The 27,699-nt window shown below is 47.4% G+C and overlaps 1 protein-coding gene and 2 long non-coding RNA genes across 18 annotated transcripts in view; 2 read left to right on the plus strand and 1 right to left on the minus strand.

Annotated features, from left to right (window-relative positions):
- Positions 1-3,047: 3,047 nt before the first annotated feature.
- Positions 3,048-27,699, minus strand: part of MEAK7 (MTOR associated protein, eak-7 homolog) — a 30,126-nt gene continuing 5,474 nt past the window's right edge. For 7 of the 16 annotated variants that reach the window (XM_001110946.5, XM_077987018.1, XM_077987020.1 and 4 more), the window contains 7 exons: positions 25,950-26,127; positions 22,640-22,870; positions 14,140-14,284; positions 11,177-11,605; positions 6,949-7,067; positions 5,202-5,381; positions 3,048-4,695 (listed from right to left, as the gene is read on the minus strand). In XM_001110946.5, the coding sequence (XP_001110946.3) occupies positions 4,582-4,695; positions 5,202-5,381; positions 6,949-7,067; positions 11,177-11,605; positions 14,140-14,284; positions 22,640-22,870; positions 25,950-26,102 (1,371 nt within the window). In that variant the 5' untranslated portion in view covers positions 26,103-26,127 and the 3' untranslated portion in view covers positions 3,048-4,581. Of the gene's footprint in view, positions 4,696-5,201; positions 5,527-5,607; positions 5,638-6,948; positions 7,068-11,176; positions 11,606-14,139; positions 14,285-22,639; positions 22,871-25,949; positions 26,128-26,841; positions 26,863-27,699 lie in introns of those variants that run through there. The other 9 variants (XM_077987011.1, XM_077987014.1, XM_077987016.1 and 6 more) reach the window with 5 other exon arrangements.
- On the plus strand, positions 15,257-17,046 carry LOC144338278 (uncharacterized). Its single transcript, XR_013412269.1, has 3 exons — positions 15,257-15,953; positions 16,247-16,426; positions 16,488-17,046. It is a non-coding gene; the product is annotated as an uncharacterized LOC144338278 (long non-coding RNA).
- Positions 24,175-26,128, plus strand: LOC144338280 (uncharacterized). Its single transcript, XR_013412271.1, has 2 exons — positions 24,175-24,270; positions 24,584-26,128. It is a non-coding gene; the product is annotated as an uncharacterized LOC144338280 (long non-coding RNA).

Genomic DNA, 27,699 nt, shown 5'->3' on the forward strand with positions numbered 1-27,699 from the left:
CCATGGAATACTATGTAGCCATCAAAAAGAATGAGATCATGTCCTTTGCAGGAACATGGATGGAGCTGGGAGCCATTATCCTCAACAAACTGGCACAGGAACAGAAAACCAAACACTGCATGTTCTCACTTATAGGTGGGAGCTGAATAATGAGAACACATGGACACAGGGAGGGGGAAAACATAGACTGGGGCCTGTTGGTGGCACGGTGGGGGGAGGGAGAGCATTAGGAAAAACAGCGAATGCATACTGGGCTTAATACCTCGGTGATGGGCTGACAGGCTCAGCAAACCACCATGGCACACGTTTACCTCTGCAACACACCTGCACATCCTGCACATGCACCCCGGAACGTAAAATACTTTAAAAAGAAAGAAAATGGGGTGTGTGTATACACAAGGGAATACTATTTGGCCATGAAGAGTGAACTCATGTCATTTGCAGCAACATGGATGGAACTGGAGGTCATTATGTTCAGTGAAAAAGCCAGACACAAAGACAAATTCTGCATGTTCTCACTGATGTGTCAGCTAAAAAAAAAAAAAGAGAAGAAAGAAAAAAAAGGTGGCTCTCATGGAGGTAGAGAAAAGAATGATAGATACTAGAGGATGGGAAGGATGTATGGGTGGGAGGGAGCAAGAGATGTTGGCTAGTGGGTGCAGGGAGCCGAAGGCCCATGGGACGTAACCAACTCAGCATTCCACCAGAGGCTACATGATCAAACAGCAAACTGTTTATCATGAACGCAGGATGTGAGCAAACTCACCACTGCTCCTGCCGACACAAGGTTTGCTGAAGGCCGTCACCCCCTGGCACTGAGGTTATCTACTGCGACATCTAGAGCCTGTTGTTCAAGGAATGCAGTCTTGCAAGCCTGCTCCAGACTGAGCAGCTGACCCCTTCCTTCCACCCTCCTTCTATCTCTTTTGCCTAATAAATATGGAGGGCTGTGCAAAGCTCAGGGCCCTTGTCCACTAGAGGCAAGGTGCTCCCTGACCCCTTCTTCCAAATATACTCTTTTGTCTCGTCTTTTATTCCCGTGTTTGCCCCCTTTGTTCAGTTCCCCTAGGTGCATGAGGGTTACTTAGTTGCACCCCAAACAGCAACAGAATCGGGTGCCCCACAAGTGGGTACAAACATACAGTTAGAAGAGTTAAGTTCTCACATTCCATAGTAGCACTGGGTGACCGTAGTCAGCAACAATGCACTGTGTATTTCACAGTAGATACAAGGGAAGACTTGAAATGCTTGCAATGTGGAAAGGATACTCAAGATGATGGACACCCCCAAATACCCTCACTTGATCATTACACAGTCTATGCATGTAACGAATACATGTACCCCATAAATATGTAAATATTATGTATCAACAAAATATAGTTTTCGTCTATCAGGTTTTAAAAAACATATTTTAATATAGTGTTGCTGAAAACATGGCAAACAGGCACTCCGGCATATTAAGAGTATAAATTGAGCTCAAGAGGTTTAATTCATCCATATCTAAATAAAAGGCATATACCTCTCAATCCAACAATTCCAATTCTAAGAGTTTATCCCACAGACACGATCACACCAAGGCACACATAAACGACATTCATGACAATGATTAGCTGCAAACAAAACGTTCCCCAGCTGGGGACGGTGGAATGCTAGGCCCAAGAGCATCCATACGGTGGGACATCATGCTGTGCATAAAGACAAGAGGGAGGCAGGTGGGTGGATACGGACCTCCCTTTAAAAAAGAAAGCAAAGGATGCATCAGCGTGTAAAACACGGTGACGCTCAGGTGTGCACCAAGTCACAGGGAGGAGACCTGAATGATTTTTGCATCAGCGCCTTTGCCTGTCAGGAGGGAAAATAGCTGGACAAGAGGCAGGAAGATGACTGACTTTAAGTTGTATCCTTTTTTTTCTAAACCAGGTACACAATTTTTTTTAAGATAGGGTCTTGCTGTGTTGCCCAGGCTGGAGTACAGTGGCACAATCACAGCTCATAGCAGCCTCAACCTCCCAGGCTTAAATGATCCTCACACCTCAGCCTCCCAAGTAGCTGGGATCACAGGCATGTGTCACCACGCCTACTTAATTTTTGTATTTTTTTGTAGAGACAGGTTTTTGCCATGTTGCCCAGGCTGGTCTTGAACTCCTGGGCTCAAGTTATCTGCCTGCTTCAGCCTCCCAAAGTGCTGGGATTACAGGCGTGAGCCACCATACCCAGCTTTTTTTTTTTTTTTTTTTAAACGGAGTTTCACTCTTGTTGCCCAGGCTAGAGTGCAATGGTACGATCTCGACTCACCGCAGCCTCCGCCTCCCTGGTTCAAACAATTCTACTGCCTCAGCCTCCTGAGTAGCTGAGATTACAGGCATGCACCACCATGCCCAGTTAATTTTGTATTTTTAGTAGAGATGGGGTTTCTCCATGTTGGTCAGGCTGGTGTCGAACTTCTGACCTCAGGTGATCCACCTGCCTCAGCCTCCCAAAGTGCTGGGATTACAGGCGTGAGCCACCATGACCAGCCCCAGCATTTTTAATTAAAAAATATGGTGGGGAAAAAATAATAGCTTACAAATGTGGCAATCATTTATAGTAGTTTGCAATGTGGACATTTTTTTTTTTTAACCTCTTCCTTCTAGCACTTTCTAGGGCCCTGAAAAGTCATTTGTAGGGAGACTTCTAGTCCTTAGAACCTGAATTCTCATTCTGGTTTCACAAAAGAACAAACTATTCATTTGTACAAACTAGGATTAAAAGTTTCTCAGAGCCAGGTAAGGCATTGTCAGGTCCACTGGCCCCAGCCCTGCACATACCCTAAAAAGGTTGAGTGCCCAGAGGCAGAACCATGCACCAAGAGAAGCCCATGGAGAGAGCTGCATCCCCCGGCTCCCAAGCCCGGGCCAGTGCCCTTTCTCTAAGTGCACCACCTAGAGGCAGGTCCACTTGTGATCTGCACTCTCCTTAGAACAAGCTCAGGGTAGAAAGCATGTGAGTGGACTAAGTCCTAACCTTTGCGGCAGCCTAGGCAGAAGCAGCAATGAAGGATCATCAAGGCACAGACACTGACGGACCTTTATTTTAATTTTTTTTTAACTGAGGCATCATGGCAGTTTAATAGTGAGGTATTTAGTTGCATTTTTATAAAAAACATTCCAAAACAAAGTGATAACAGGGAGCTAAATTCCTTGGACTCATGGTAGAGATGTTTGAGCATCCTAATATTCTATATCTGCCAACATGTCAGTTCGGAAGATTACAATGTTCCCCACAAGCCATTAAAAAGTGGCCAAAGAAAATCAGTCATGACTAAGTCCTTGTCTGCATCACGCTCCTGCTCCTCGACACACTGTCTGAGCGTGCACTTTTCTTTTGAAGGCTAATTTACAAGGCATTCTGCCTGAGTCGGGGTATTGCTAAGTGGAAGGTTCGATGAACCTCCTAGTAGAAAATGCAGGGCCTGCAAAATGCAAACAGCTCGATTTACTATGGCTTATAATCAAGGCAAACTGTATAATAAGAGGTTGTATTTTCATCAGATCTGCAACAGGTCAAAGCTTACAGCAAAAGACAAAAGGCAGAGGTATGTATCTTAGAGACAAGCTCACAGTGCCTTTAAAGTGGAGAATTCTCGTAGCCAACTGGTGACTCACCGTGTGTTGTTATCCAGACGTGGGCAGATGGCAGCTCTGCTGACCCAACAACCCAGCTACATGATATTCAGCATTTCGGGATCCACGGATCTTGTTTAAAGCGAGTTTACACTGCTGAATTTTCCATCATCCCCCTCACGAGCAGCCCTGGGCAAATGGCTGTACCAACAACTGTGACTCAGGCGCCAGTCCCCAGAGGTCTAGAACCCAGGCCAGCACCGAGGCCTAGACAGCTGGGACTCAGGCGCCGGTCTCTGGAGGTCTAGAACCCAGGCCAGCACCAAGGCCTAGACCGCTGGGACTCAGGCACCGGTCCCCAGAGGTCTAGAACCCAGGCCAGCACCGAGGCCTAGACAGCTGGGACTCAGGCGCCGGTCCCCGGAGAGCTAGAACCCAGGCCAGCACCAAGGCTGTTCCCAGAAAGCGTTGAGATTTTCATCCAGATGCCTCTGTCCCTTACCCATCAGAACAGACCATCAGGTCCCACCTTCTAACAGGATGGCCTGAGTGAGGCCATGTGAACCTCAGCGGGAGGAAGCCCCTCCTCAATAGAGAAGTTGCACCCCCAACAAACACTAATGCCAGCGGAATTCCCTAATGCCAGCCGGGGTCTGAAAGGTCTCAGCTGCTTAGGATTTCATTGGTAAAAAAGAACAAAGTATAAGATTGAGTTACTAATTTGACATTTAAGATTTCTCGGAGAGATCCTGAGAGTGACCCTGTAGGGCAAAAAATAAAATTTAAAAAAACATCTATTTCTGGGAGATCCACCCATCAGTCAGGACATGGCTTCAGAGGGCGTCTTGTTGGCACATCTGGGACTACCTGGCTGTGACCCGTGTGGCACTCTATTACAGTTAAACCATGGGGGAGGGAAGAGGGGCTGCAGGCGGTGCCCTCTCTACCCAGAGGAATCCAGGAAGGCTCAGGCGGCTCCTCATTCATCGTCTGGGATTTCCCGGAGCCCTTCGCTGTGGCGCGACCGCCCACTGATCTCCAGCAGGGCCTGGGCTTCAGGGTCCGCGTCCAGGATGCTCTTGTTGCTCTTGGCCTTGAGAAGAGAAGAGAAGAAAGGGTGGGTGTGTTCCATGATGGCCCAACAACAGGCAGCGGCTTCCTGCTAGTTTTCCAGCCTTCTCGGGTGGAATCGGCTCTGGTTCCCCCTAAGGCCCCTCCCACTCTGGGATTCAATGGCTGGGTGGGTAGGAGGTATTACAGGAGGTTCAGGGGCCAATAGCAAATCAGGTGCAGAACCAGGGAAGGAGAAGGAACCCCAGACCTTCCTCTCGCAGGTGGGCAGAGAGAATGAGGGGCCACGACCCCCCCCCCCACCACCCCGCCCGCTTCCCAGGGCTGCTCTACTAAACCGCCCACAAATCCCAGACAAGACTTCCAGCCACGCATCTCCTGGCATCCAAGCCAGCATCAGCTGCCAGGATCAAATTTGCGATAAACTATCTGCAGACAGAAGAGTAAAGGGGGTAATGGTAAGAAAATGGAGAAAGGCCCCCAAGGCTCAAGAGGCCATCCTGGGAGGCAGAGGATGGCTCCACTCACCAACTGCTCCTCTGAAGGGTCTCCAACCGCCCACACCTCCATCTTATCAAACTGGAAGTTCTCCTGGGCTGACAGCTGCGGGCTGTTGTACGTGGTGCACGTGGGCTTAGCTCTGCTGTGTCCTTTCCCAAAATCAACATCCACCCAAAGCCCAAAGTAATTGTGCTGCCCTCCCATCCCCTGCAAAGGAAGCCAGGACAGAGAACAGCATCAGCAACTCCTCAGGACCTGCGGACATCAAATACCACGAGCCAGCCTCTCACCTTAAGTACCAGCCTGAGACAGGGCGGGTGAGTGTGAATGCCATCATCTATGTTTTCCTTAACTGAGAAATATATCAATTGCTGCCATTTAAGCATCCCATGCCAAGTGACTAGAACAGTCATCTATGTCTCCAGACACCCACCCACGGCTCTTTCTCAGGAGGATTTGCTTGCTGAAAGCACAAGTGACGTCAGAGAATTAAAAATGTTAAATATATATATAGAAAGAGACCTCCAGGGCCCAGGGTCCCACCCAGTTAAGATAAGGGGAGAAGGGAACACAGAAGCTGATACTGCAAACCCCCCATGTTGGGGCACCAGTGCCCCCGCTTCCGGGCAGCGATCCTCACCCTAAGACAGACTGGGAAACTCAGCTCCGAGCGTGTGGCTAACACGATGCAGAGGCAGACCCAGAGGCAGAGGCGGACGCGAACCCCTGTGCCTTCCACCCCTAGTCACATGGCTGGGCTCTGAGCTGTTCAACCTCGCCCTGCCGAGAACCTCCTCTGGTCCCTGGTAGGCCTGGAACACCTGGCACGCCCTAGTTCTGACCTTGGGCAACAAGAGACCCGATCACACTGTCCAGAGTTGACACTCGGAGCCGCTCTGTCCCTCAGGGCCAATGACGAGCGATGACCAGGGCCTGCCAGGTGCTCCCTGTGAGGCTGGCACCCTCTCTCCTGCCGCCACCAGATCGCCCTTTCCAGAAGATGCCAGGTGTTCTAGGTGGCCCAGCCACGCCCCTCCCTCTCTCTAGGGCATCAGTGTGGTAAGCCTGGGAAGGACACTGGCCCCTCTAGCGGACCAGCCTTCTCTGCCCTCAGCTCTGCAGACACAGGACTGGGTTGTCCCAGTAAGAGCTTTCTGCCAAGTAGCAGAGGAAGAAATCGGCAGGGGAGCTGGCAGGAGTAAGCTGGGCTTTGGCGTAGATGCTGCCCCAGCTCCTGCCCTCGGGACCCATGCCCACCTGCTCCCTGTACCTGGCCTAGGCCTCCCCTACTTCCCTGTGCTTCCTGTGCCACGTCACCAAGCTGAAGCGAGGGCTGGACAGGAGCCATGGTCACCCCAACTGGGGCCCCACATGCTGTCTCATGAGCTGCCGGCCGTCCATTCCCCTCAGTCCAGCACTCCCAGGTATGAGGCAGGCCAGTAACGTGCAGGGACGGGTCTGGCGCTAACACTACCCCTAGCCTCAAAGGCCACAAACCAATCATCTGAGGGCCAGAAAAAGGGGCCAAGTGCGCCATCTGCACACAAACCACGGAGAAGCCCCAGCAGAGGCCACATCCTTCTCTAAGGGAAATCCTGGCCCAGCTGTCACTACCCCCAGCACCGGCCCTGGAGGCAGAAGGAACTGGACATGGCGTGTGTGAGGAGATGAATGCCACGCGCCCTGCCCTGATCTGTGGAGCTGAGCCTCGGGGTTGATGCCTTCACGGGGGGACATCACCAAGGCAAGACCCTCACGCTCCGCCCAGGCTCACCAGTCCATTCGGGATCGTCTGCTGTCCATGGTTCAGGTACATGTAGTGGTCATTGTAGCCTGTGTGTGTGTATACGGCCATGCTGGGACAGATGGAGAACAGGAAGCATCTGTCATCCCCTGAAAGTGGCCAGAGAACAAAACAAACAGGGTCAGTGTCTGAGCCGGTCCCAGAGGACCAGAAATGCCAGTAAGCTGTGGCTCAGGAAGCAGCACGGCCAAGACCCCTCACCCATAACCAGGTGTCGGCAGACCGGGGGTTGGGACAAGCTGCTGGGGACCCAGGTGGATGAGCTGGGGATGCAGGGATTAGAGGGACACCTAATAAGGAATGGGACATCTTTTAGCTCTGGCCGGGGGAGCAGAGATCACAACTCTGCCCACTGTCTGGAGTCGGTCCAGGCTGGCCAAGCACATGCAAGCCAGAAACAACAGGCTTCCTTTAGCTTATGAGCAAGGAGCAGGCGGTCAGTCCGCAGAGACCAAGGCCTCCAGCACAGCCTACCTGAGCAGGCAAGTGACGCTGCATGGTGCTGAGCCTGGCCTGAAAGAACATACCATGCACAGAGAGAAAACCTGCGGGTGCAGAGCTGCCCCCAGGGGCACAGCCTGGGAAAGGTGGTCATCCACCCTCGCCCACAGGCATGGGGTGGGCACACAGGCCATTAGAAGAAAGGTACCAGTCAAAACTCTGGAAACTACGGGTCCCCAGTCTCAGAGACTCCTTCCCTCCATAAGCACCTCAGCACTGGGGAGAGGGCCGTAGGCCAGGCCTCATCCTCAGAGCTCCCAGCGAGGGGCGCTTCCCACCATGTTCTGAGGACTTGGCTGAAAGGGCTGCCCGCCTGGACACCAGCATACACAAGTGTCACAACAAGCCGGAAGGCTGCTCATAGGAATTTGGGGTTGGGCTAGTCATCGGGGGGAAAGAAGTCACAGGAAGAAAATTGGGGGCACCATGGTAGAATGTAGATAAGAAGGAGGCACCAAGACCAGGAGGCTGGAAGAGGATGATGGCCCTGAGCAAGCAAACAGGGCCCAGTCTGTAGTGTGGGCTGACACCACCCAAGGCCTCCAATCTAGAAAGATCCCCGGGGGGCCTCTGTCATCCTGGAGGCTTCTGGGAGGCAGCTTCCAAGGTCAAGAGGGAGGCCCTGAAACAGAGCCCCCCATGAAGAAGGGCTCCCATGAGGACAAGGTGTGGGACAGGTAGGCAACAGTGGGGCTTGAGAGCGTCGGGCGGAGGAAGGAAGGTAGCTAGGCTAGAAAGTTCCACCGGAACCAGCTAAGAGAAGGACTTTACTCTGGCCTACAGACTGAGGCTTGCTTCACTGGGGTTTCAGCAGCCTCAGAGGCTTGAGGGCAGGTTTAGACGCCGCCATGAACAGCTCAGTCACACCCGACTGTATTGGCCCCACCCGACCCTCCCGCGCTGGACTTCAGGTACGCGGCCGTTTGCTTTGCAATCCTGAGCCTGTCGTACTGCGGAGCAAGGTGGCGGGGCCACGGAGCTCAGGCTTTGGCTGCGTGGGCCCAGATGCCAGTCCACCCCCAAGGGCCGTTCTCCATGGGGAAGGCCAGGTGGGGGAAGTATCACTTCCCAGGATACAGGGCAAGGACCTGAGGAGTTATGATTACCTGAAAAAAAAAGTCATGCCAACAGCAAGGGCTCCTTATCTCATTCTCATAAAACAATACTCAAGCATGCCGCCACCACCTGGCGCCCGACCGCTGAGGAGCTGCCTGCCCACGCAGCATGGTTTCATGTACTTCTGAGGAACTGAGGCCCAGAAAATTAATCAGTCACCTTGCCCAGGGACAGAGCTGGGACTCAAAATCCTGTGTTCAATCCAAAGCCTTGGGCCTTTTCAACTACTGCACAGAAAACACAAGCAAAAGAGGCTCTAAGTATAATCAATTCTTCTTTCCTCAAATAAAACTAAGAAAACAGTCCTTTAAAAAGGTTGACCAGGCCGGGCGCGGTGGCTCAAGCCTGTAATCCCAGCACTTTGGGAGGCCGAGACGGGCGGATCACGAGGTCAGGAGATCAAGACCATCCTGGCTAATACGGTGAAACCCCGTCTCTACTAAAAAATACAAAAAACTAGCCGGGCGAAGTGGCGGGTGCCTGTAGTCCCAGCTACTCGGGAGGCTGAGGCAGGAGAATGGCGTGAACCCGAGAGGAGGAGCTTGCAGTGAGCTGAGATCCGGCCACTGCACTCCAGCCTGGGTGACAGAGCGAGACTCCATCTCAAAAAAAAAAAAAAAAAAAAAAGGTTGACCAAGCCACATCGCCCCACAGTGAAAGATCCTCCATACTCAAGGAGGGGGCCACCTTCCTCAGCATTTGCCTTCATTGTTTGCCCCACAGCTATCAGTCTCAGATATTAGAGGTCATTATCTCCAGGACAAGCGGACAGCACGCTCTCTGAACTTGACCCAAAGTCCATGGATTTGTACCATACATGGTGCGAGGCTGCCCTCTGCTGTTATTTCCTGAGTATGGACACGTACTGCAACAGAATGAACTCGGGTTTGAAAACTTGGCCACTGCATTTTTCACGCATGCTTCAGGAAGATTAAGTCTGCTTGTTAATAAAACATGAAGAGCCGGCAGAGTCCATCTGAAATTAACATTAAGGGCTCTGGAGGTAGCAGCAGCTTTAACCTGATCATGATGCTCAGGGTCTTTTCACATCCTCAAGCCGAGCCTTCAGCTGTGTAGTGAGAGGCAGAGCAATGTGTAACTTCCCCAGAGCCTGAGGCTGGGCTGGTGCCCCATGCCTGTGACACGGAGGCAGGGAAAGGCAGGTGGTGCAGAAGACAGTGGCCATGGCAAGGCTGAGGCTGCTGTCTCTAGAAAGGCCCACCAGCAGGGCTGGCACCTGGAAACTTTGATTTGGGGAGAATTCCTACCATTCCCAGAACTAAGATAAAGATCTAGAACATCCTGAAACCTAGATATAAATCAAACCCTAGAAACAATGCGATCTAGGAGATAGAGGTGCCCAACCCTCAACCTGGGACCCCTGCTACCTGTCCCAGCCAGATGCCACCTAGCCTCTGCTGAAAGTTCTCCTGCAGGGGCAACTCCACCCAGACACAGTTCCCGGCCTCCAGACCCTCTGCGTGGTGGAGAGGTGACCATTCCAGAGGTGCGGGGTGAGATACAGGACATACGGGGGAGTGACGAAGGCAAACCCTGGGGATGGTGGCCCACTCTCGAGTACAGAGGACAGCTCACTGATGGGCGATGCGTCTGTCAACGTTTCAAAAACCTATTTATTTATTTATTTATTTATTTAGAGATGGAGTCTCACCCTGTCGCCCGGGCTGGAGTGCAGTGGTGTGATCTTGGCTCACTGCAACTCTGCCTCCCAAGTTCAAGTGATTCTCAAGCCTCAGCCTCCCATGTAGCTGGGATTACAGGCGTGCACCACCATGCCAATTTTTGTACTTTTAGTAGAGACGTGGTTTCACCACGTTGGCCGGGCTGGTCTCGAATGCCTAACCTCAAGTGGCCCACCTGCCTCAGACTCCCAAAGTGCTATGATTACAGGCTTGAGCCACTGCGCCTGGCCTTATTATTTTATTTTTTTAAAGAGAGAGACGAGGTCTCACTATGTTGCCCATGCTGGTCTCAAACTCCTGGGCTCAAGTGATCCTCCCACCTCAGCCTCCCAAAATGCTGGGATTCCAGGTGTGAGCCACTGCGCCTGGCCTGTGTTTTAAATAATTTTAAAGGACCATTTTCATCAGAATATTCTTCCTTAAGGGAAAGAGGAGAATTTACTTAGAGCCTTTCATCCAGTACATTCAAGGTCATGCAGAAAGCTTCCAAATTCCAACAAGCAAACACACATGGTCGGGGGGGCAGGGGCAGGAAGGCCCAGGGAAGGAAAACATCCGATCTGAATCAATCAGCATCTCCTGGTCCCCTCCGAGGGATCTGTGGCTTGACTTCTCCCATGCCCTGTAGAGCCAGCACCGTATAATAACCGGGCCTGTGTCCTCACCTGAAAACTGGGGGTCACACAGTCTGTCCTGAAGAACCATGATGTGATAAACACCACTGAGTAGCATCACATTTTCCTATCGCCCCAACTGCGTCTAGAGAAACACTTGGAGAAGATGGGAGAGCCGAATTTAGCACTCCCGCCCTCTCCCTTTCTCCAGAGTTCTTTGCCTGGGCTGTGCCACTCCTCGAGGTTCAGGTTACCAAGTCTTACCTTGAAACTGAGGCTTCACCTCCCAGGAGCAAGAGGCAAACCCACCAAACACATGCTTGTCACGGTCCTCAAGGACAGCTACACAGGGCCCCCGGTGAGTGATGTGGCCGCAGAGCTGGGAGAAGCTGTGTCCGTGGAGCTCAGATGAAAAAAGCAGGCGCCAGCAGTGCCGCTGCTCCCGAGGCAGGTGGGCGTTGATGTACATGACAGAAAGAATGTCCAGGATGCTCTCAAAACCCCTGCCCTGGTCCACTTGACGCTCGGGGACCAGGGTAGTCAGATCCAGGGATGAGCACAGGACGAGAAAGCCCTTGTGAATGACCACACTCAGGAATATGGCCACGTGGGGGACCCTGAACACCCAGTCCTCGATCATGGCTCGGTCACAGTCACAGTCCAGCCACTGGGGCCCCAGAAACCTCTTGCCATCTAGGGGAAGGGGACAGTGAGCATTAGCGGGGCTGTTATGTCACCGTATAGCTACTATCTAAACCCACACTGAGTACGGGAGCCATGAGCCACGTAGCAATTACTGAGCACACAAAACAGGGCTCATGTGAACTGAGAGGTGCCGGAAGTGTAAAAGGCACACCTGATTTCAAATACTTGGTGTGAAAAAAATGTAAATTATCAATTTTTAAATATTCATTACATTTCAAAATTGTATTTCAGACATAATTATTAGAATCAGTTTCCCCTGTTTCTCTTTACCCTTTTAACATGGTCCCTAGAAAAGTGAAAATTTCACATGGGGCTTGCTTTGTCTGTTGGCCAACACTGATCTCAACAATCCGACTTCAACATTTTTCTCTCCTCTCCAAGCAGCATTTCAGAGCCCGTCGAGATGGTGGTGCCCTGGCAATGGGGCTGGAATAGATGCCTGAGCTACACCTGGAGCCGCTCATCAGAGGGCGTCTGTCCTGCCAAGGTCACTGGAAGGGCATTGTTGCCAGCCAGTCAAGGGGCTGGTAGGGCACTTCCTGGGACTCCTGTAGTTTATCTGGGAAGAGCAGGTTTCATTCACCACTAATCAGGCTTAATCATACAGCACCTGGAGTCCTATTTTCCATCCCTCACCCACTAAGAGTGGAGGTGACAGGGTAAGAGCGTGGGAGCACACACCTGGGACTCCAAAGCTGGTTTCAAACTCAAGCTGAGGAACAGCATGACCATGCCAAGATCTGCACCTCTGTGCCTCAGTTTCCTCAGGTGGAAAATGGAGGTAAGGCCAGAACCTGCCCTGCTTGGTTATTACAAGGACCAGAGGAGCTTTTACATTTTAAGCTCTTGCTGACACAAAGGCTCCATTTACAGCGATTATAATTTCCAGCCTAGTGAAAATTTGAATCTAAGCTGAAATAACATTTTGTCTCAGGCCCATTTTATTAAGCAGAAAATGTAAAACTACTTCCCAACTTCTGATATTTCGAAATTCCTATCGTTTCCATTTATTTTTCAAACAGTTTCATTTCTCATTACCTATATATTACTTGAAACCTTAAGGATAATTTTAATCGTCTGAATTAACTTTCTCTACTTCAATGACAAACGCTAATTTTTATTTTCATGATTCTTTTAAAATATACTAATTCTAGAGGGGTGCAGTGGTTCATGCCTGTAATTCCAGCACTTTGGGACGCTGAGGTGGGTGGATCACCTAAGGTCAGGAGTTCAAGACCAGCCTGACCAACATGGTGAAACCCCCGTCTCTACTAAAATACAAAAAAAAAAAAAACTTAGTCGGGCGTAGTGGCGGGCGCCTGTAATCTCAGCTGCTTGAGAGGCTGAGGCAGGAGAATCGCTTGAAACTAGGAAGCAGAGGTTGCAGTGAGCCAAGATCGCTCCACTGGACTCCAGCCTGGGCAACAAGAGTGAGACTCCGTCTCAAAAAAAAAAAAAGAAAAACTACTAATTGTAGACAGATGAACAGTTTATCCATAAGACAAATTACTGATACTTTTAAAATTCTTTCCAAGTTCCACATACCTCTTCTGAATTAATTTCTGAAATATAACCTATTTTCAAGCTGTACTTTAAAATCTCGCTTTAAAACAAAAGAGCAACATATTTATAAAGCAAGTCTGCTTTGCAATGTGATTTGCCACAAGATTTTTTTTAATCCCAAGTAAATATAAATATATACTCCTTCTCACCCAACAGCAGAATACACATTCTTCTCACATGTGCTTTAACCACTACCCTGAAGTGATCATATAATAGGCCATAAATGATGTATCAACAAATTTTAAAGGATTGAAATCATACAAAGTATGTTCTCTAAACATAATGAAATGAAATTAAAACTCAATACTAGAGGGCAATTTGAGGCATTCATAGGCATGGAGAAATTAAATAACATACTTTTACATAGTCAATAGGCCAAAGGAAAAAAACCTAAGGGACATTAGAAAATATTGAGATCAACGAAAATAAAAACATAACCTATCAAAACTGATGGCATGCAGCTAAGGCGCTGCTGAAAGGGAAATTTGCAACTGTAAATGCTGATATGAAAAAGAAGATCTCAAATCAATAACCTAATATTCTACCTTAAGAAACTAGAAAGAGAAGACCAAACAAATTTAAAGCAAACAAAAGGAAGAAAATAAAAGCTTGGGGAAAATAAAGCAGAAACTAGAAAGACAACAGAAAATTAATGAAACTAAAAGCTGGTTCTTCAAAAAGAACCAACAAAAATGTGAAAAACCGTTAGCTAGACTGACTAAGGACAAACGGACAAGACACAAATGCTTCATATCAGTAATGGAAGTGGGGACATCACTGTTGCTTTTGGGAAAATAAGGAGGATATTTAAAAATATGCCAACAAACTAGAAACCTAGGGGAAGGTTCGAGGGCCCACGCTTTCTGGTTTCAAAGCTTTACTACACAGCTACAGTCATGGAGACAGCGGGTACCGCTCTACAGCAAAAGACCTAAATCACCGAGTCCACGCACACTTGCCTTGCAGCTTCATCTCAGAGAGCAGCTGAGCAGCCAGCACCTGCACCCGGGGGGCGGGCCCTGGGGCTTCCTTCCCAGTCCAGCCTCTCAGCTCCTGTCGGTGGCTTAGCACGTGCACCACAGAACCAACCAGATCCTCTGTAAACTTTAAGATCACAATTTTACCATTAAAAACAGTTCCACCGTAACCTGAGACCTCCGTCATGTCCACATGGAGAATGGCAATTTTCTTTAATGCCAACTATGATGGGCCATAATGTGTGGAAAGGTCATGCAATGTATGTAGTTACTCATTTTTCTAATGATACACTTGGCTGGCCTAGAAGTTTTCCCAAAGCCTTCGTCCAGGACTTCTGACCTCGGCCCAACAGTATTGGGGTTTAGGGCTCCCCGAGGATGGACAGCTCCACAATGCCGACTGTCTTCATTGCTCAAACCAACAGGATGATTTGCTGAGGCCCAGGAGCTCCCCGCTCCAGAAAATCCCTGATCTCCCCAAATTTGGTTGAGATCTAAGGTTTATTGTGCTGAGTTTTACTTGCTTCCAAAAAGGAAGGCAAGTCTTCCTGTTTCCGCAGCGACAGAGGGCAGGCAACTACCTTCTGGAGTTGCTGCTCGCTTCCAACAGAGAAGGCGAGTTTGAGGTTTTCCTGCTTCTAAGATGGCAGAGGGCAGTCTGCAGCCTGGGCCCCATCCCTAGGAAAGTAGCTGAATTGGGGTTTTGTCTTAAACATTCTCCTGACGACTAAAACTTAAGATTAACAACCAACTGGTCTTCATTTCTCCTTACCATGAGCGCACTCAGTAATTGTAGAAAGCGTGTGAGCGCGTGTTTGTTTTGCTGAATTGTTTTTATTTATGGTTTCTGTTTTGTTGTTTCAGTCTGTTTCCCATTTGGTTTGATCAACTCTACCTGACTTGGTCAAATCCAAATTATGGGGAAACAAGGTCTCTGAACTGGCTAAATTCCCACAGCTGGGGAAAAAAAGAAGAAAAGAACAAGGCCACCAAAAGGAAAAAAAGATTTTGACTGCCTGAGGGGCTTTATTTCCATAACCTTTGCCAGCCAGGCCCAAACTGAAAGACCCAGGGCAGCCGCCCCGCACTCTCGCTCAGTAGCTGAGTTCCTGTCTTTTTTTTTTTTTTTTTTTTTTTTTAACCTCAACAGCCTGACTTTGGTTCTACATCAAATCCTTTCTGGTTTGATATTTGTGTTACTTTTGAAATAGCAGTCATTTTTGTCCCAGGTAAAACATGGTAGTAAGAGATTTAAAATGATTTTTAAAAAGAGCTCAATGGTTAAAGTCAGCTTAATTAAAAGCTAATATCCAAGATATATGTGTGTGTGTGTGTGTTTATGTGTGTGTGTGTTTATATTTAAAGGGACAAAATGCTTTTTTGTCTCTCCTAGGGTCTTGTTTTTTGAGGAAAAAAAGATTTCTTTCCCTCAGTCGACTGAATTGTCTTCTCCATTTGCTTCCGCACATGTCTGCTTCCTCTTGCCACCCCTTGCTGTATGAAGGACCTAAAATAATGTCTAACAGTCTGGGATTCCTTAAAGAAAATAGAGAAGGTGCCACACTCGTTTCTGAGAGAAATGTGAGTTTCTTTATTGAACCCCAAAGGTATAAACAGACCAGTTCCTCTCAGCTCTTAAGCTCCTTGCTTTTCCACTGTGTTACCTGATTTTCTTTTGTCTAAAAAAGTTATTACCACACAGCTACTCTTTAATGAAACCAAAAGTTGGTTCACTGAAAAGATCAACAAAAATCTGAAGAACCTTTAGCTAGACTAACAGAAAAAAGGGAAACACGGTGGCTCAAGCCTGTAATCCCAGCACTTTGGGAGGCCAAGGCGGGCGGATCACAAGGTCAGGAGATCGAGACCACAGTGAAACCCCGTCTCTACTAAAAATACAAAAAATTAGCCGGGCGCGGTGGCGGGCGCCTGTAGTCCTAGCTACTCAGGAGGCTGAGGCAGGAGAATGGCGTGAACCCAGGAGGCGGAGCTTGCAGTGAGCCGAGATCGCGCCACTGCACTCCAGCCTGGGCAACAGCGCGAGACTCCGTCTCAAAAAAAAAAAGAAAAAAAGAAAAAAGGGAAACAGCTCAAATTACTCAAATCAAAATGGAAGTGGGGGCTGGCCGCGGTGGCGCACGCCTGTCCTCCCTCCATTTTGGGAGGCCAAGGCGAGTGGATCACTTGAGGTCAGGAGTTTGAGACCAGCCTGGCCAACGTGGTGAAACCCTGTCTCTACTAAAAATATAAAAATTAACTTGGGGCATGGGTGACACAGCCAGACTCCGTCTCAAAAAAAAAAAAAAAAAAAAAAAAATTAACTTGGGGAGGCCAAGGAGGGTGGATCACTTCAGGTCAGGAGGTCGTGACCAGCCTGGCCAACATAATGAGACCCCATATCTACTAAAAATGCAAAAAGTAGCCAGGCATGGTGGCACACACCTGTAATCCCACCTACGTGGGATGCTGAGGCAGGAGAATCACTTGAGCCTGGGAGGTGGAAGTTGCAGTGAGCCGAGGTCGTGCCACTGCATTCCAGCCTGGGCAACAGAGCGAGACCCTGTCTTAAAAAAAATAAAATAGGTCCGGGCACGGTGGCTCACACCTGGTATCCCAGCACTTTGGGAGGCCGAGGCAGGTGGATCGCCTGAGGTTGGGAGTTCAAGACCAGCCTGACCAACATGCAGAAACCCCATTTCTACTAAAAACACAAAATTAGCTGGATGTGGTGGCACATGCCTGTGATCCCAGCTACTTGGGAGGCTGAGGCAGGAGAATCACTTGAACCCAGAAGGCAGAGGTTGCCGTGAGCCAAGATCACACCACTGCACTCTAGCCTGGGCAACAAGAGTGAAACTCCATCTCAAAATAAATAAAATAAAATAAAAATAAGTAATCAAATAAAATATATACAAAAACTAGCCAGGTGTGGTGGTGGGAGCCTGTAATCCCAGCTGCTCAGGAGACTGAGCCAGGAGGAATCTCTTGAACCTAGGAGGCAGAAGTTGCAGTGAGCCAAGATTGTGCCACTGCACTCCAGTCTGGGTGACAGAGCAGGACTGTGTCTCAAAACACACACAAACACACAGAAAGAAAAAAAGAAAAAGAAAAGAAATAAAAGTGGGGGCCAGGCACAGTGGCTCACGCCAGTAATCCTAGCACTTTGGGAGGCCAAGGCAGGCGAACTGCCTGAGCTCAGGAGTTTGAAACCAGCCTGGCCAACATGGTGAAAACCCATCTCTACTAAAAACACAAAAATTAGCTGTGCGTGGTGGCTCACGCCTGTGGTCGCAGCTACGTGGGAGGCTGAGGAAGGAGAATCTCTTGAACCTGGGAGGCGACAATTACAGTGAGTTCAAATCACACCACTGCACTCCAGCCTGGGCAACAGAGCAAGACCCCGTCACCCAGACAACAACAAAAAAAGATGATTTCTGGAAAAAAACTTTTTGTGATCAAATTGGCTGTAATTAAAAGGAAATTATTTATAAGGGTTTCTAGAAATTAGGCTTAGATATTAAAAATACACTATCACACTAAAGAATTTGTTAAAACAAGATTCTTTTAAGATACTGATTAATAAAATCACAAGACGTTTTAATTTTTTTAACCCAAAAGTTGAACTTTTACTGCATCTTGCCGTTTTCTCTTTGAGAAGACCTGAGATAATAACTCGCTCCTTCAACTTTTTCATCAGCTCCTGAACTTTTTTCCCCTCAAGTTCTAACTGCTGTTGTGGCCTGATGCCAAAAATGTTTTCCTCTTAAAAATCCAAAAGAAATGTTTTCTTCTAATGTAACATTTTGTGCTCTTGACTTTTTAAAATATGTCTAAATTGTTCTATGAAACTGAAAACCTTTATGACCCAGGACACACTCTTCCTATGTCTGATTAATTCAAGTACCATTTTCATTAGTTTTGCAGGTTACCTAGACTCCCTCCCTATAGGGCAAAGCAATCACACCACGGCAGGTTTTTGTTTTTGTTTTGCGCCTTTAGGTAACTGGTCTAACAAACATTTTTTGTTTGTTTGTTTTTGAGATGGAGTCTCACTCTGTCGCCCAGGCTGGAGTACAGTGGTGCTACCTCAGCTCACTGCAACCTCCGCCTCCCAGGTTCAAACGATTCTCCTGCCTCAGCCTCCTGAGTAGCTGGGACTACAGGCATGTGCCACCACACCCAGCTAATTCTTATAATTTTTAGTAGAGACGGAGTTTCACCATATTGGCCAGGCTGGTCTCAAATTCCTGACCTTGTGATCCGCCCACCTTGGCCTCCCAAAGTGCTGGGATTATAGGCACGAGCCACCACCCCTGGCCAGATTTTATGAGTGTGTATGTGTGTGTCTCTGTGTGTGTGTGTGTGTGTGTGTATGTGTGTTTTTGAGACGGAGTCTCGCTCTGTCGCCCGGGCTGGAGTGCGGTGGCGCGATCTCCGCCCACTGCAAGCTCTGCCTCCGGGTTCCCGCCATTCTCCTGCCTCAGTCTCCCGAGTAGCTGGGACTACAGGCGCCCGCCACCACGCCCGGCTAGTTTTTTTTTTTTTTTGTATTTTTAGTAGAGACGGGGTTTCACCGTGTTAGCCAGGCTGGTCTTGATTTCCTGACCTTGTGATCTGCCCGCCTCGGCCTCCCAAAGTGCTGGGATTACAGGCGTGAGCCACTGCGCCCGGCCCAGATTTTACGTTTTATTGAAATATTTCCCATCCCATTATTAAGTTATTTGCTTAGAAAACAGATTTAAATGGCTGGGCACAGTGGCTCATACCTGTAATCCCAGCACTTTGGGAGGCCGAGGCAGGGGGGTTCACGAGGTCAGGAGATCGAGACCATCCTGGCTAACATGGTGAAACCTCATCTCTAATAAAAGTACAAAAAATTAGCCGGGTGTGGTGGCGGGCACCTGTAGTCCCAGTCACTCGGGAGAATGAGGCGGGAGAATGAGGCAGGAGAATGGCGTGAACCGGGGAGGCGGAGCTTGCAGAGAGCCAAGATGGCACCACCGCACTCCAGCCTGAGCTACGGAGGGAGACTCTGTCTCAGAAAAAAAAGAAAAGAAAATTGATTTAAATTTTTTAAATTAAGGTTAGCATATCCATGTAACATTTTGTATTGCTTTTTAAGTCCTTCTGCTGTTAAGTCACAGGGCTGTGATTCCTAGGGCTAAAAGAAACTTGAATCCTGCTAAATCTTCAACAGCGAAAACAATTAAAGCCTCATCTTCACATCCAGGAAAAGATGACAATCAAACTGTGTTCACGAGACACAGGGCCAGAAATTAAAAATATTTAACCTCTGTACGCCCAGGGACGATTGTGGAAGAGGTGGATGTGTGAGATTGTAAGGGCTGATTTTGAGAAAGAAAATTAGTTCAGAGGTTCTCTGTAAATTAAACATTAATATCAAACAGACACTGATCCGACACCAGCATCTGGGTCCTTGTGTCAGATTAACAAGGTTTACTTGGAGCATAATCCACTTTTTAATTTAAAGAATTATAAAAGGTTATAAAAGGGTTTATACAAATTGTATCTTATGGTCAAAATGATTAAAATTTAATAGATTTGTTTATAAGACTTGACAGAGATTTAAGTGGCCTCGTACTGTCTTTATTAGGGCTTATTGTTTGGGAAATTAAATCTCCTCTCTCAAAAAAAAAAAAAAAGGTTTTTAGCCTTTTTTTCAAAACCTTTGAGTTAGCACTTTGACTAAATGACTTATTTTACAATGACCTGTGATCTTATTTTGTGATATCAAGTGTTTTATTTTATTTATTTTTTGGAGACAGAGTCTCACTCTGTCACCCAGGCTGGAGTACAGTGGCACAATCTTGGCTCATTGCAACCTCCACCTCTTGAGTTCAAGCAATTCTCCTGCCTCAGCCTCCTGAGTAGCTGGGACTACAGATGCGTGCCACCATGCCCAGCTAATTTTTGTATTTTTAGTAGAGACAGGGTTTCACCATGTTAGCCAGGCTGGTCTTGAACTCTTGACCTCAGATAATCCACCTGCCTCGGCCTCCAAAAGTGCTGGGATTACAGGCATGAGTCACTGCGCCCAGCCTATATCAAGTGTTTTAAACTTCTGATATTTGACAAACTTTCCAGAATCAAATTCAAAATTCAGTCCTTTTGACCTCGATTATTGTTTTGATGTTAGATCCCTTGAGCTCCAAGGGAGACATATTGGGCTTACTTGGTATAATACAATCTTACAGGAAGCACTGTCAAATATGAAACAGTGTTTAATCATCTTTAGACCATATTTATGTAAGTGTGTTATTAGTATATGTTCCAAAATTGTATGAGATTCCTGTGATTCTGATGTGTCTTAGTATATGTTATCAATAGTAATTGCTATTATGTAAAGTTGTTGTGTGCCACAGAAGTACCCAAATTTCCTTGTCAATTGTCTTTAACCATGGCTGTCCTAAGACTTTTGACATCCACAATTGTTGTTTTACTTTGATCCTTTTATAGGGAAGTTTATAATCAGCTATAGAACTCTGAAGAGTACTCTTAAATATCAGTTCTAATAACTTTAGAAATTGTGCTGTTGGAATAGAAAGGAAAACTTCTAGGACTCATAGGAGGCTGATGTATTCCTGAGGATTGCTGATCCAATATCAAGCAAGCAAGAAGTTAATTGCATGGGCTGAACTAACAGAAGACTGAAATAATCTTTTATGACATTTTGTTTACAATATTAGGTGTTTTTTTCAGTCAAGAAAACTTTCTCTTTTAAGCTATTTACAGTTTTTAACAATCAAAGTATACTCTAGTGAACAAAATTTAAAACATAATCCCTTTCTACCTAATTTCTCCAAAATTTGGAAACTATTTGTGAGTATTCTTAATTTATGGCAATATAATTATTTGCATACATTCAATAAGAATCTATTTTCTTTTACAACAGGACATAATTGGAGACACTGGTTATTTCACGAAGGCTTTGACTGGAACAGCATTTTCAGATTACCTTGAGAAAATAAAGCTGACCTATAGAGCTGATAAAAGCCACTGGACAAACTGGCCTCACACTTTGTCCTTTACAGGGTCCTGACCTGTGGTAAGTAAAGGATGTCACTTTCTGACAGACCCAAATACTCCAAGTTTTCTTGGAACCTCAAAGAGAGAGGAATTCACCCAAGTCACATGGGTATCTATAGGTACAGATGCATTATTGGCTAGGCTTGGGGCTTTTAGAAAGGTCTAATCTAAAAAAAAAAGAAATAAAAAAATAAAAATGTCTAATCTCAGATTCCTTAAGGAAAAGTTCTAGCAAAGATAATTTAAACAGAGACAGTAAGTGCCTATATGGCAAATCATTACTCTTGCTGTACGTTATGCAAATAATCAAGCTAAGTATAAGACTAAAACTTGTTTTATAAACAAGTTGGTCCTACTATGATTTTGTCTTTAATATACGTGGGGAACTGGAGAAAAATGTTTCAAAATAAACCATAGTACACCTGTTATTAGATTCTAGCCTTGTCCAGTGTTTTTCAATTTTTATTATTTTCTACAATTTGGAACGAATCCTAAAATTTTTTCCTGGCTACAAGTCTTTAAAATAATGTTTCAACCTTTTTCCTTCTTTCTTTTCCCTTTTTCCCCCATTTTTCTGATTTGAAAGATTTTTGAAAGACAAAGGAGGGAAAAAATAAAAGCTCAGGACTCCAATTCACTCTGCCAAAGGGAAAAATTAAGCTAAAAGCTGAGTCATGCAAGAAACTCTCTTTCCTTTTGTTCCTAAGCAGAGAGCTACAGATAAAAGGTTTAAAGTCTCCACAGGTGGCCAGCATGGTGGCGCACACCTGTAATTCCACCACTTTGGGAGGCCGAGGCCGGCAGACCACCTAAGCTCAGGAGTTTGAGACCAACCTGGCCAACATGGTGAAACCTCGTCTCTACTAAAAATGCAAAAATCAGCCAGGCATGGTGGTGTGCGCCTGTAGTCCCAGCTACTAAGGAGGCTGAGGCAGGAGAATCACTTGAACCCGAGAGGCGGAAGTTGCAGTGAGCTGAGATCACACCACTCAACTCCGGCCTGGGTGACAGATCAAGACTCCATTTCAAAAAATAAATAAAATCAAATCTCCACAGGTAGTGACTATGCTCGCCTGATCGTATGTAAAGTGCTGATTTACTGAATGCAAGACAAACACACATTGACTATTCCCCTCACTGCTCCCTTCCTCTTACAAAATGTGGATTCAGTAATGGGACCAGACCCTCCCTCTTTCCCCTACAGCCTGCTTTTCCTCTTTAAGTCCTGAAACCCTCAAAATCATCTTTGGAGAAAGGCACAGGTCTCTCTCCCAGATATGCCCTTAACCTTGGCAAAATACACTTCAATTAATTGAGACCCATCTCAGATACTTTTTAGTTTACTCCTCTGTCTGCCATGTCACTGGCCTCCATCTCCCACCGATGGTCACCAAGACTGCTGAGGAGGCTGCAAAGGGCCTCGCGGCCTCACTACCTTTTGGACTTCTCTGGCCTTCACGGGACCTTCTGTGGCAGAAATCATTTTCATAATCATGAGACTCTTCTCTTCGGAGTTTCCTTTCAACAGGTGGGACATGGATGCTGTGAACTGCTCCTGGGACACATTCTCACTGGGTCCCTTCGCCTTCCCTGTCAGGTCGACCCTCCGCATGCCATCGTACAGCCTGGTGACCATCTCCAGGGGAACAGCTTCCCCGACATGGTTCTGCCGGGGACAAGCAGAGAAAATGGTTAGACAGTGCACGAGTTGAACTTGGTAACTAGGAGTTATTAAATTATTTTAGGCAGATAGAGAGGAAAAGGGATGCTTGGGAAGTTTTCATTTTTTAAAGCATCTCTGAAAAAGTTTCTTGTAAAGCCCCAGCTCTTAGAGCCAGGCCGGCAACCTTTGATATGCAAATGCAGCCATTAGAAACTGGGTCCACCCAACATGGTAATTCCCACGGCCTTCCTGCCCTTTCCCCACATGTTCCTGGCAACATGGCCACCTCCACAAATCCCCATGTGTGTAGAACATCCAGGGCGTCCTGCATTTACACATTAAAAGGCTAGGGTGGAAGGGCCAGCTTTTTCATGGGCTACTTGAATGACATACCTGGTCAAACCAATCCCCAGACCTATGCAAATCAGACATCACCTCCTCCAGCCTCTGCATATATACCTGGCTGGTGTCCACCGCACTTGAGGACCTCTTCTTTTGGCTCTGGAGCCGCCCCTCCCTCTGTCTCTGTACGGGGGAGCCTCTCCCTTCTGCCTTCTCCTTCCTTCTTGCCTATTAAACTCTCTGCTCCTTAAAGCCACTCCACGTGTGTCCATGTCATTTTATCTAAACTGGCATGAGGACCAAGAACCTTGGTGTTCTTCCACTCACTGGGAGCCGTATCAGTAGTATCACAGGAAAATAGGTAGTGGGCCAAGACCAGCCTTGGCCACTTCACAATGCTGCTGTCAGCTACCAAATACTCCTGCATCACCAGGATGCAGGATGTTCTCTCACCTAAGGGCCTCACACCACCTAAGCGTCCTGGGTGTGGCTCACCTTGGCCATCAGACCCTCCCACAATCTGCTCCCATCCTGACTCCAAACCCTCCTATCTCGTCATTCCTGCCTCTGGCCACCATCTGAGCTTAACTCTGCTTTGAAAATCATCTTCATTCTAGATTCCAGCAGCTGCTATTTGCATGTCGGAATTTATTAACACGTCTAACATATGTCTGTATACAGCTAATTTGGTCTCTGTATTAGGGGTTTCCAAATATACCAGATTTTACTTCCTGTCCATGTTCCTTGGGCTCAATATGCATTTTTCATTCATTTTTATTTCAATTTTAAATTTAGGGTTTTGGTTTGGTTTTTTTTTGAGACAAGGTCTCCCTCTGTCACCCAGGATGGAGTGTGGTGGCTCAATCACAGCTCACTGGAGCCTCTACCTCCAAGGCTCAATTGATCTACCTACCTCAGCCTCCTGAATGACTGAGACTACAGGCACATGCCACCACGCTCACTAATTTTTGTATTTTTTGTAGAGATGGGGTCTTGCTGTATTGCCCAGGCTGGTCCCAAACTCCTGGGCTCAAGTGATACTCCTGCGTTGGCCTCCCAAAGTGCTGGGATTGCCGGGCGCGGTGGCTCAAGCCTGTAATCCCAGCACTTTGGGAGGCCGAGGCGGGTGGATCACGAGGTCAGGAGATCGAGACTATCCTGGCTAACACGGTGAAACCCTGTCTCTACTAAAAATACAAAAAAATTAGCCGGGCGTGGTAGCGGGCGCCTGTAGTCCCAGCTACTTGGGAGGCTGAGTCGAGAGAATGGCGTGAACCCAGGGGGCGGAGCTTGCAGTGAGCCGAGATCGCGCCACTGCACTCCAGCCTGGGAGACACAGCGAGACTCCGTCTCAAAAAAAAAAAAAAAAAAAAGTGCTGGGATTTCAGGCGTGAGCCACCGTACCCAGCAAATTTAATTCTTAATGCCTGGACGATAGTGTTCTAACGAAATATTGTTTTCCTTTTTGGCTCCTGCATCAAATCTGCTTTGGTCCTGGATTTACAACTAAATAGAGAGAGCGAGCAAATCACAAGCCAATCACATCCTGCACAGCAGGGTCTGCGAGCTGGACCCTCCTGTAACAACCAGCTGGGTGGACACTGCTTATTCCAGGATCAATATTCTGCAGCTCTTCAAAGGCAGGCCTCTGCCCTCGCCACTCAAAACAAGCACTCCTATTTCTGTCAGTGTCTGCAAAGTTCTACTGGAAAAGCTACCTCTCATCCTTTCCTCAAGGAAACTTCATTCCATCACCAAGGTCTTCCGATCAACTCTTAACTGTATGTATCTGAACATTAACACCCACTCTACAGTGAAGTCTGAAATGGGCCTGGCTGATTCTGCTTGTTCCCACAGGCCTCCCGGGGCGCTTCTCATCTAGTGGCGCTGCACACACGCATGCACACACATGCACAACACATGCACACACAACCACACGGCTGTGACCTAGATAACCTCCCTGGCCAGTTTCCTCATCTGCTCCCACGCTGCACATTCTAGAAGAGGAAGGAGGCTGCTAGGATGGCTGCCTGGACTCCCAGGAAGATGAGCTGACGGTATCTCCTTGTCAGCGTCCTGCCTCAGTCTGAGCACTCAAACCTGCAGCTGAGAGCCCCGTGGAACGGGCAAAAACATGGGCAAATGGGCAGTTTTAACTCCCCGCAAGATGAGCCTTGAATCTAAAATGTCATGATTTCGTTAGGAATATCATAAAATTCCTAGCCATCGAACACACACACATTCTAGAGGCACAGGTGCACCTGACACGTCATGGTTCCCGGACCAACGAGTCCACGAGGGCAGACCCGTCACCCAGTCTGTCTCCCCGTCTCTGGGAGGGCAGTTAGGAGGCACATGGCTCAAGAGACACAGGAGGCAGGCTATTTCCCTGATGTTCATCTCAAGTTAGAAATGTCCCCAAAACATCGTGTCAATCATTCATCATCTACTCCAGGTTCTTTTCTTTAGCACCGATAAGAGACTATTGATTTCAAAAAGCGGAAGGGATGCATTTAGACACTGCCTATGGCTATTTTCACACAGTAACAGCAGAGCAGAGGAGCTGCAACAGAGACCACATAGCTCACAAAGCCAAAACTTACTGGCCCTTTACAGAAAAGGAACTTTTTAGTGTTGCCATCCGTCGCATTACAAAAACAAGAAAGCAGATTCTGGCCTGAGGGCCAGTCGGCAGACCCCTGCTCCCAACTAAACACCAACCACTGGTTGTTACTCTTGCCTGTAGTGCCTTCAGAGAAAAGGATTTGGAGGAGACATTCGGACTGTTTTTATCCGATGACAGAGCATCAAACAATCGATCAATCTCTGCCTGTTCCTCAGGAAGAAACCGTGAACAAAAGCTCTGCCCCACACGGCTTCCGCTGTTCCCCATCTGTTCTGATATCTGGCAGAATTCTCTGCAGAAGGAAAAGACACAACGTTAGAAAAATCAAACTTTAATAATCACAGAAAACAAATGTTGATAATGACATGGTCAAGTTAATATATATTGATTTAGCCATGAAATGTAGCCAAAACACATCAGAGCTACATAATATTGGGTTTTGGGTTCTGTTTTTGTTTTGTGTTGCTGAGGTGGGATCTCACTCTGCTGACCAGGCTGGAGTGTAGTGGCGCCATTACAGCTCCCTGCAGCCTCAACCGCCTGGGCTCAGGCAATCCTCCCCACTCAGCCTCCTGAATAGCTAGGACTACAGGACCACACCATGACGCCTGGCTAATTTTTTTTTGTCTTCTGTAGAGATGGGGTCTTGTTACGTTGCCCAGGCTGGTCTCTAGCTTCTGGCCTTAAGTGATTCTCCTGCCTCAGCCTCCCAGTGTTGGGATTAGAGACATGAACCACCATGCCTGGCTAATATTGTTTCAAGGTGGCAGAAATTAATAGCTGATACAAATAAAGCTGGAAAAACCCATCCTGATGCCCATGACCTACTGAAACACATCCTTAATTGTCAAAAAGTCTGGGTTTGAGAACATACTGCCCAAGCTAATATAATCAGAGGCAGAACAAAAAATCTGTATTTTAATCAATCTAAATATTCATTCTTTAAAACCAGAGTTGGAAAAGATATATCAAAGGCTGAACAATCACACGTATTTGATTAACTCACCTTGAGAATACTGCTACACACTAGTTGGGAAGTTTTTCCTTTGTGATCCTGGCTCTGCCTCCTCTTAGCTGTGTAGTCTTGGGCAAGTTACTAAAACGCTCTCTGCTTCAGTTTCCCCAGTTGTAAGCAGAAGTCACAGCCCAGCCTCAGAAGATTGCCATGATTATCAACCAAGTCAACCAAAGCAAAGGGCCGAGACCTCCCCGGCACTGAGCGTGCCTGTATGATCCTAACCCACGAGCCTCATGCGTCTGAGGCGCTGGAGGAGCATTAACAGAGACTGGCACCGACATCAGGTGACCTGGGGCCTTGTTCACTGTCACAAACCTCATTAAAGGAGTAAGTCAAGCACCAGTACATCGGGGGATTCAAACAAAAAAGCATGGTTAGAAATGACAACAAAATCTCTCAAGAGGTAAAAGGTGCTGTGACTTAATTCCTGGCCCTGGACTTTTCCCGGAAACCCAGTGTCAATGAGACTGCTGGAGAGACAACCACCTTCTCCCGCACAGGCACCTTGATAAACAAAGTCACTGCAACAGTAAATTATCCCCCAAGGTATTTAGCCAAAGGGGGAAAGGCCATGCTACTAGGGTGGGGCATGAGTCATGGTCCGCACCAACACCTGAAATTCAAACCCTCAAGGGATAACAGGGTACAGTCAAGATCTTTCTTTTCATTGATATGACATTCACATAACATAAAATTAACTGTTTTAAAGTGTACAGTGGTATTTAGCACATTCACAATACGGTGCAACCCTCACAGTTCAAAAACATTTCCATCACCCTCAGAGGAAACCCTGTGCATGAGCAATTCCCTCTCATTCCTCCCTCCCACATGCCCTGGTCATCACCC

Source organism: Macaca mulatta, chromosome 20 (genome assembly GCF_049350105.2).
Source record: "Macaca mulatta isolate MMU2019108-1 chromosome 20, T2T-MMU8v2.0, whole genome shotgun sequence".
NCBI classification, from domain to species: Eukaryota; Metazoa; Chordata; class Mammalia; order Primates; family Cercopithecidae; genus Macaca; species Macaca mulatta.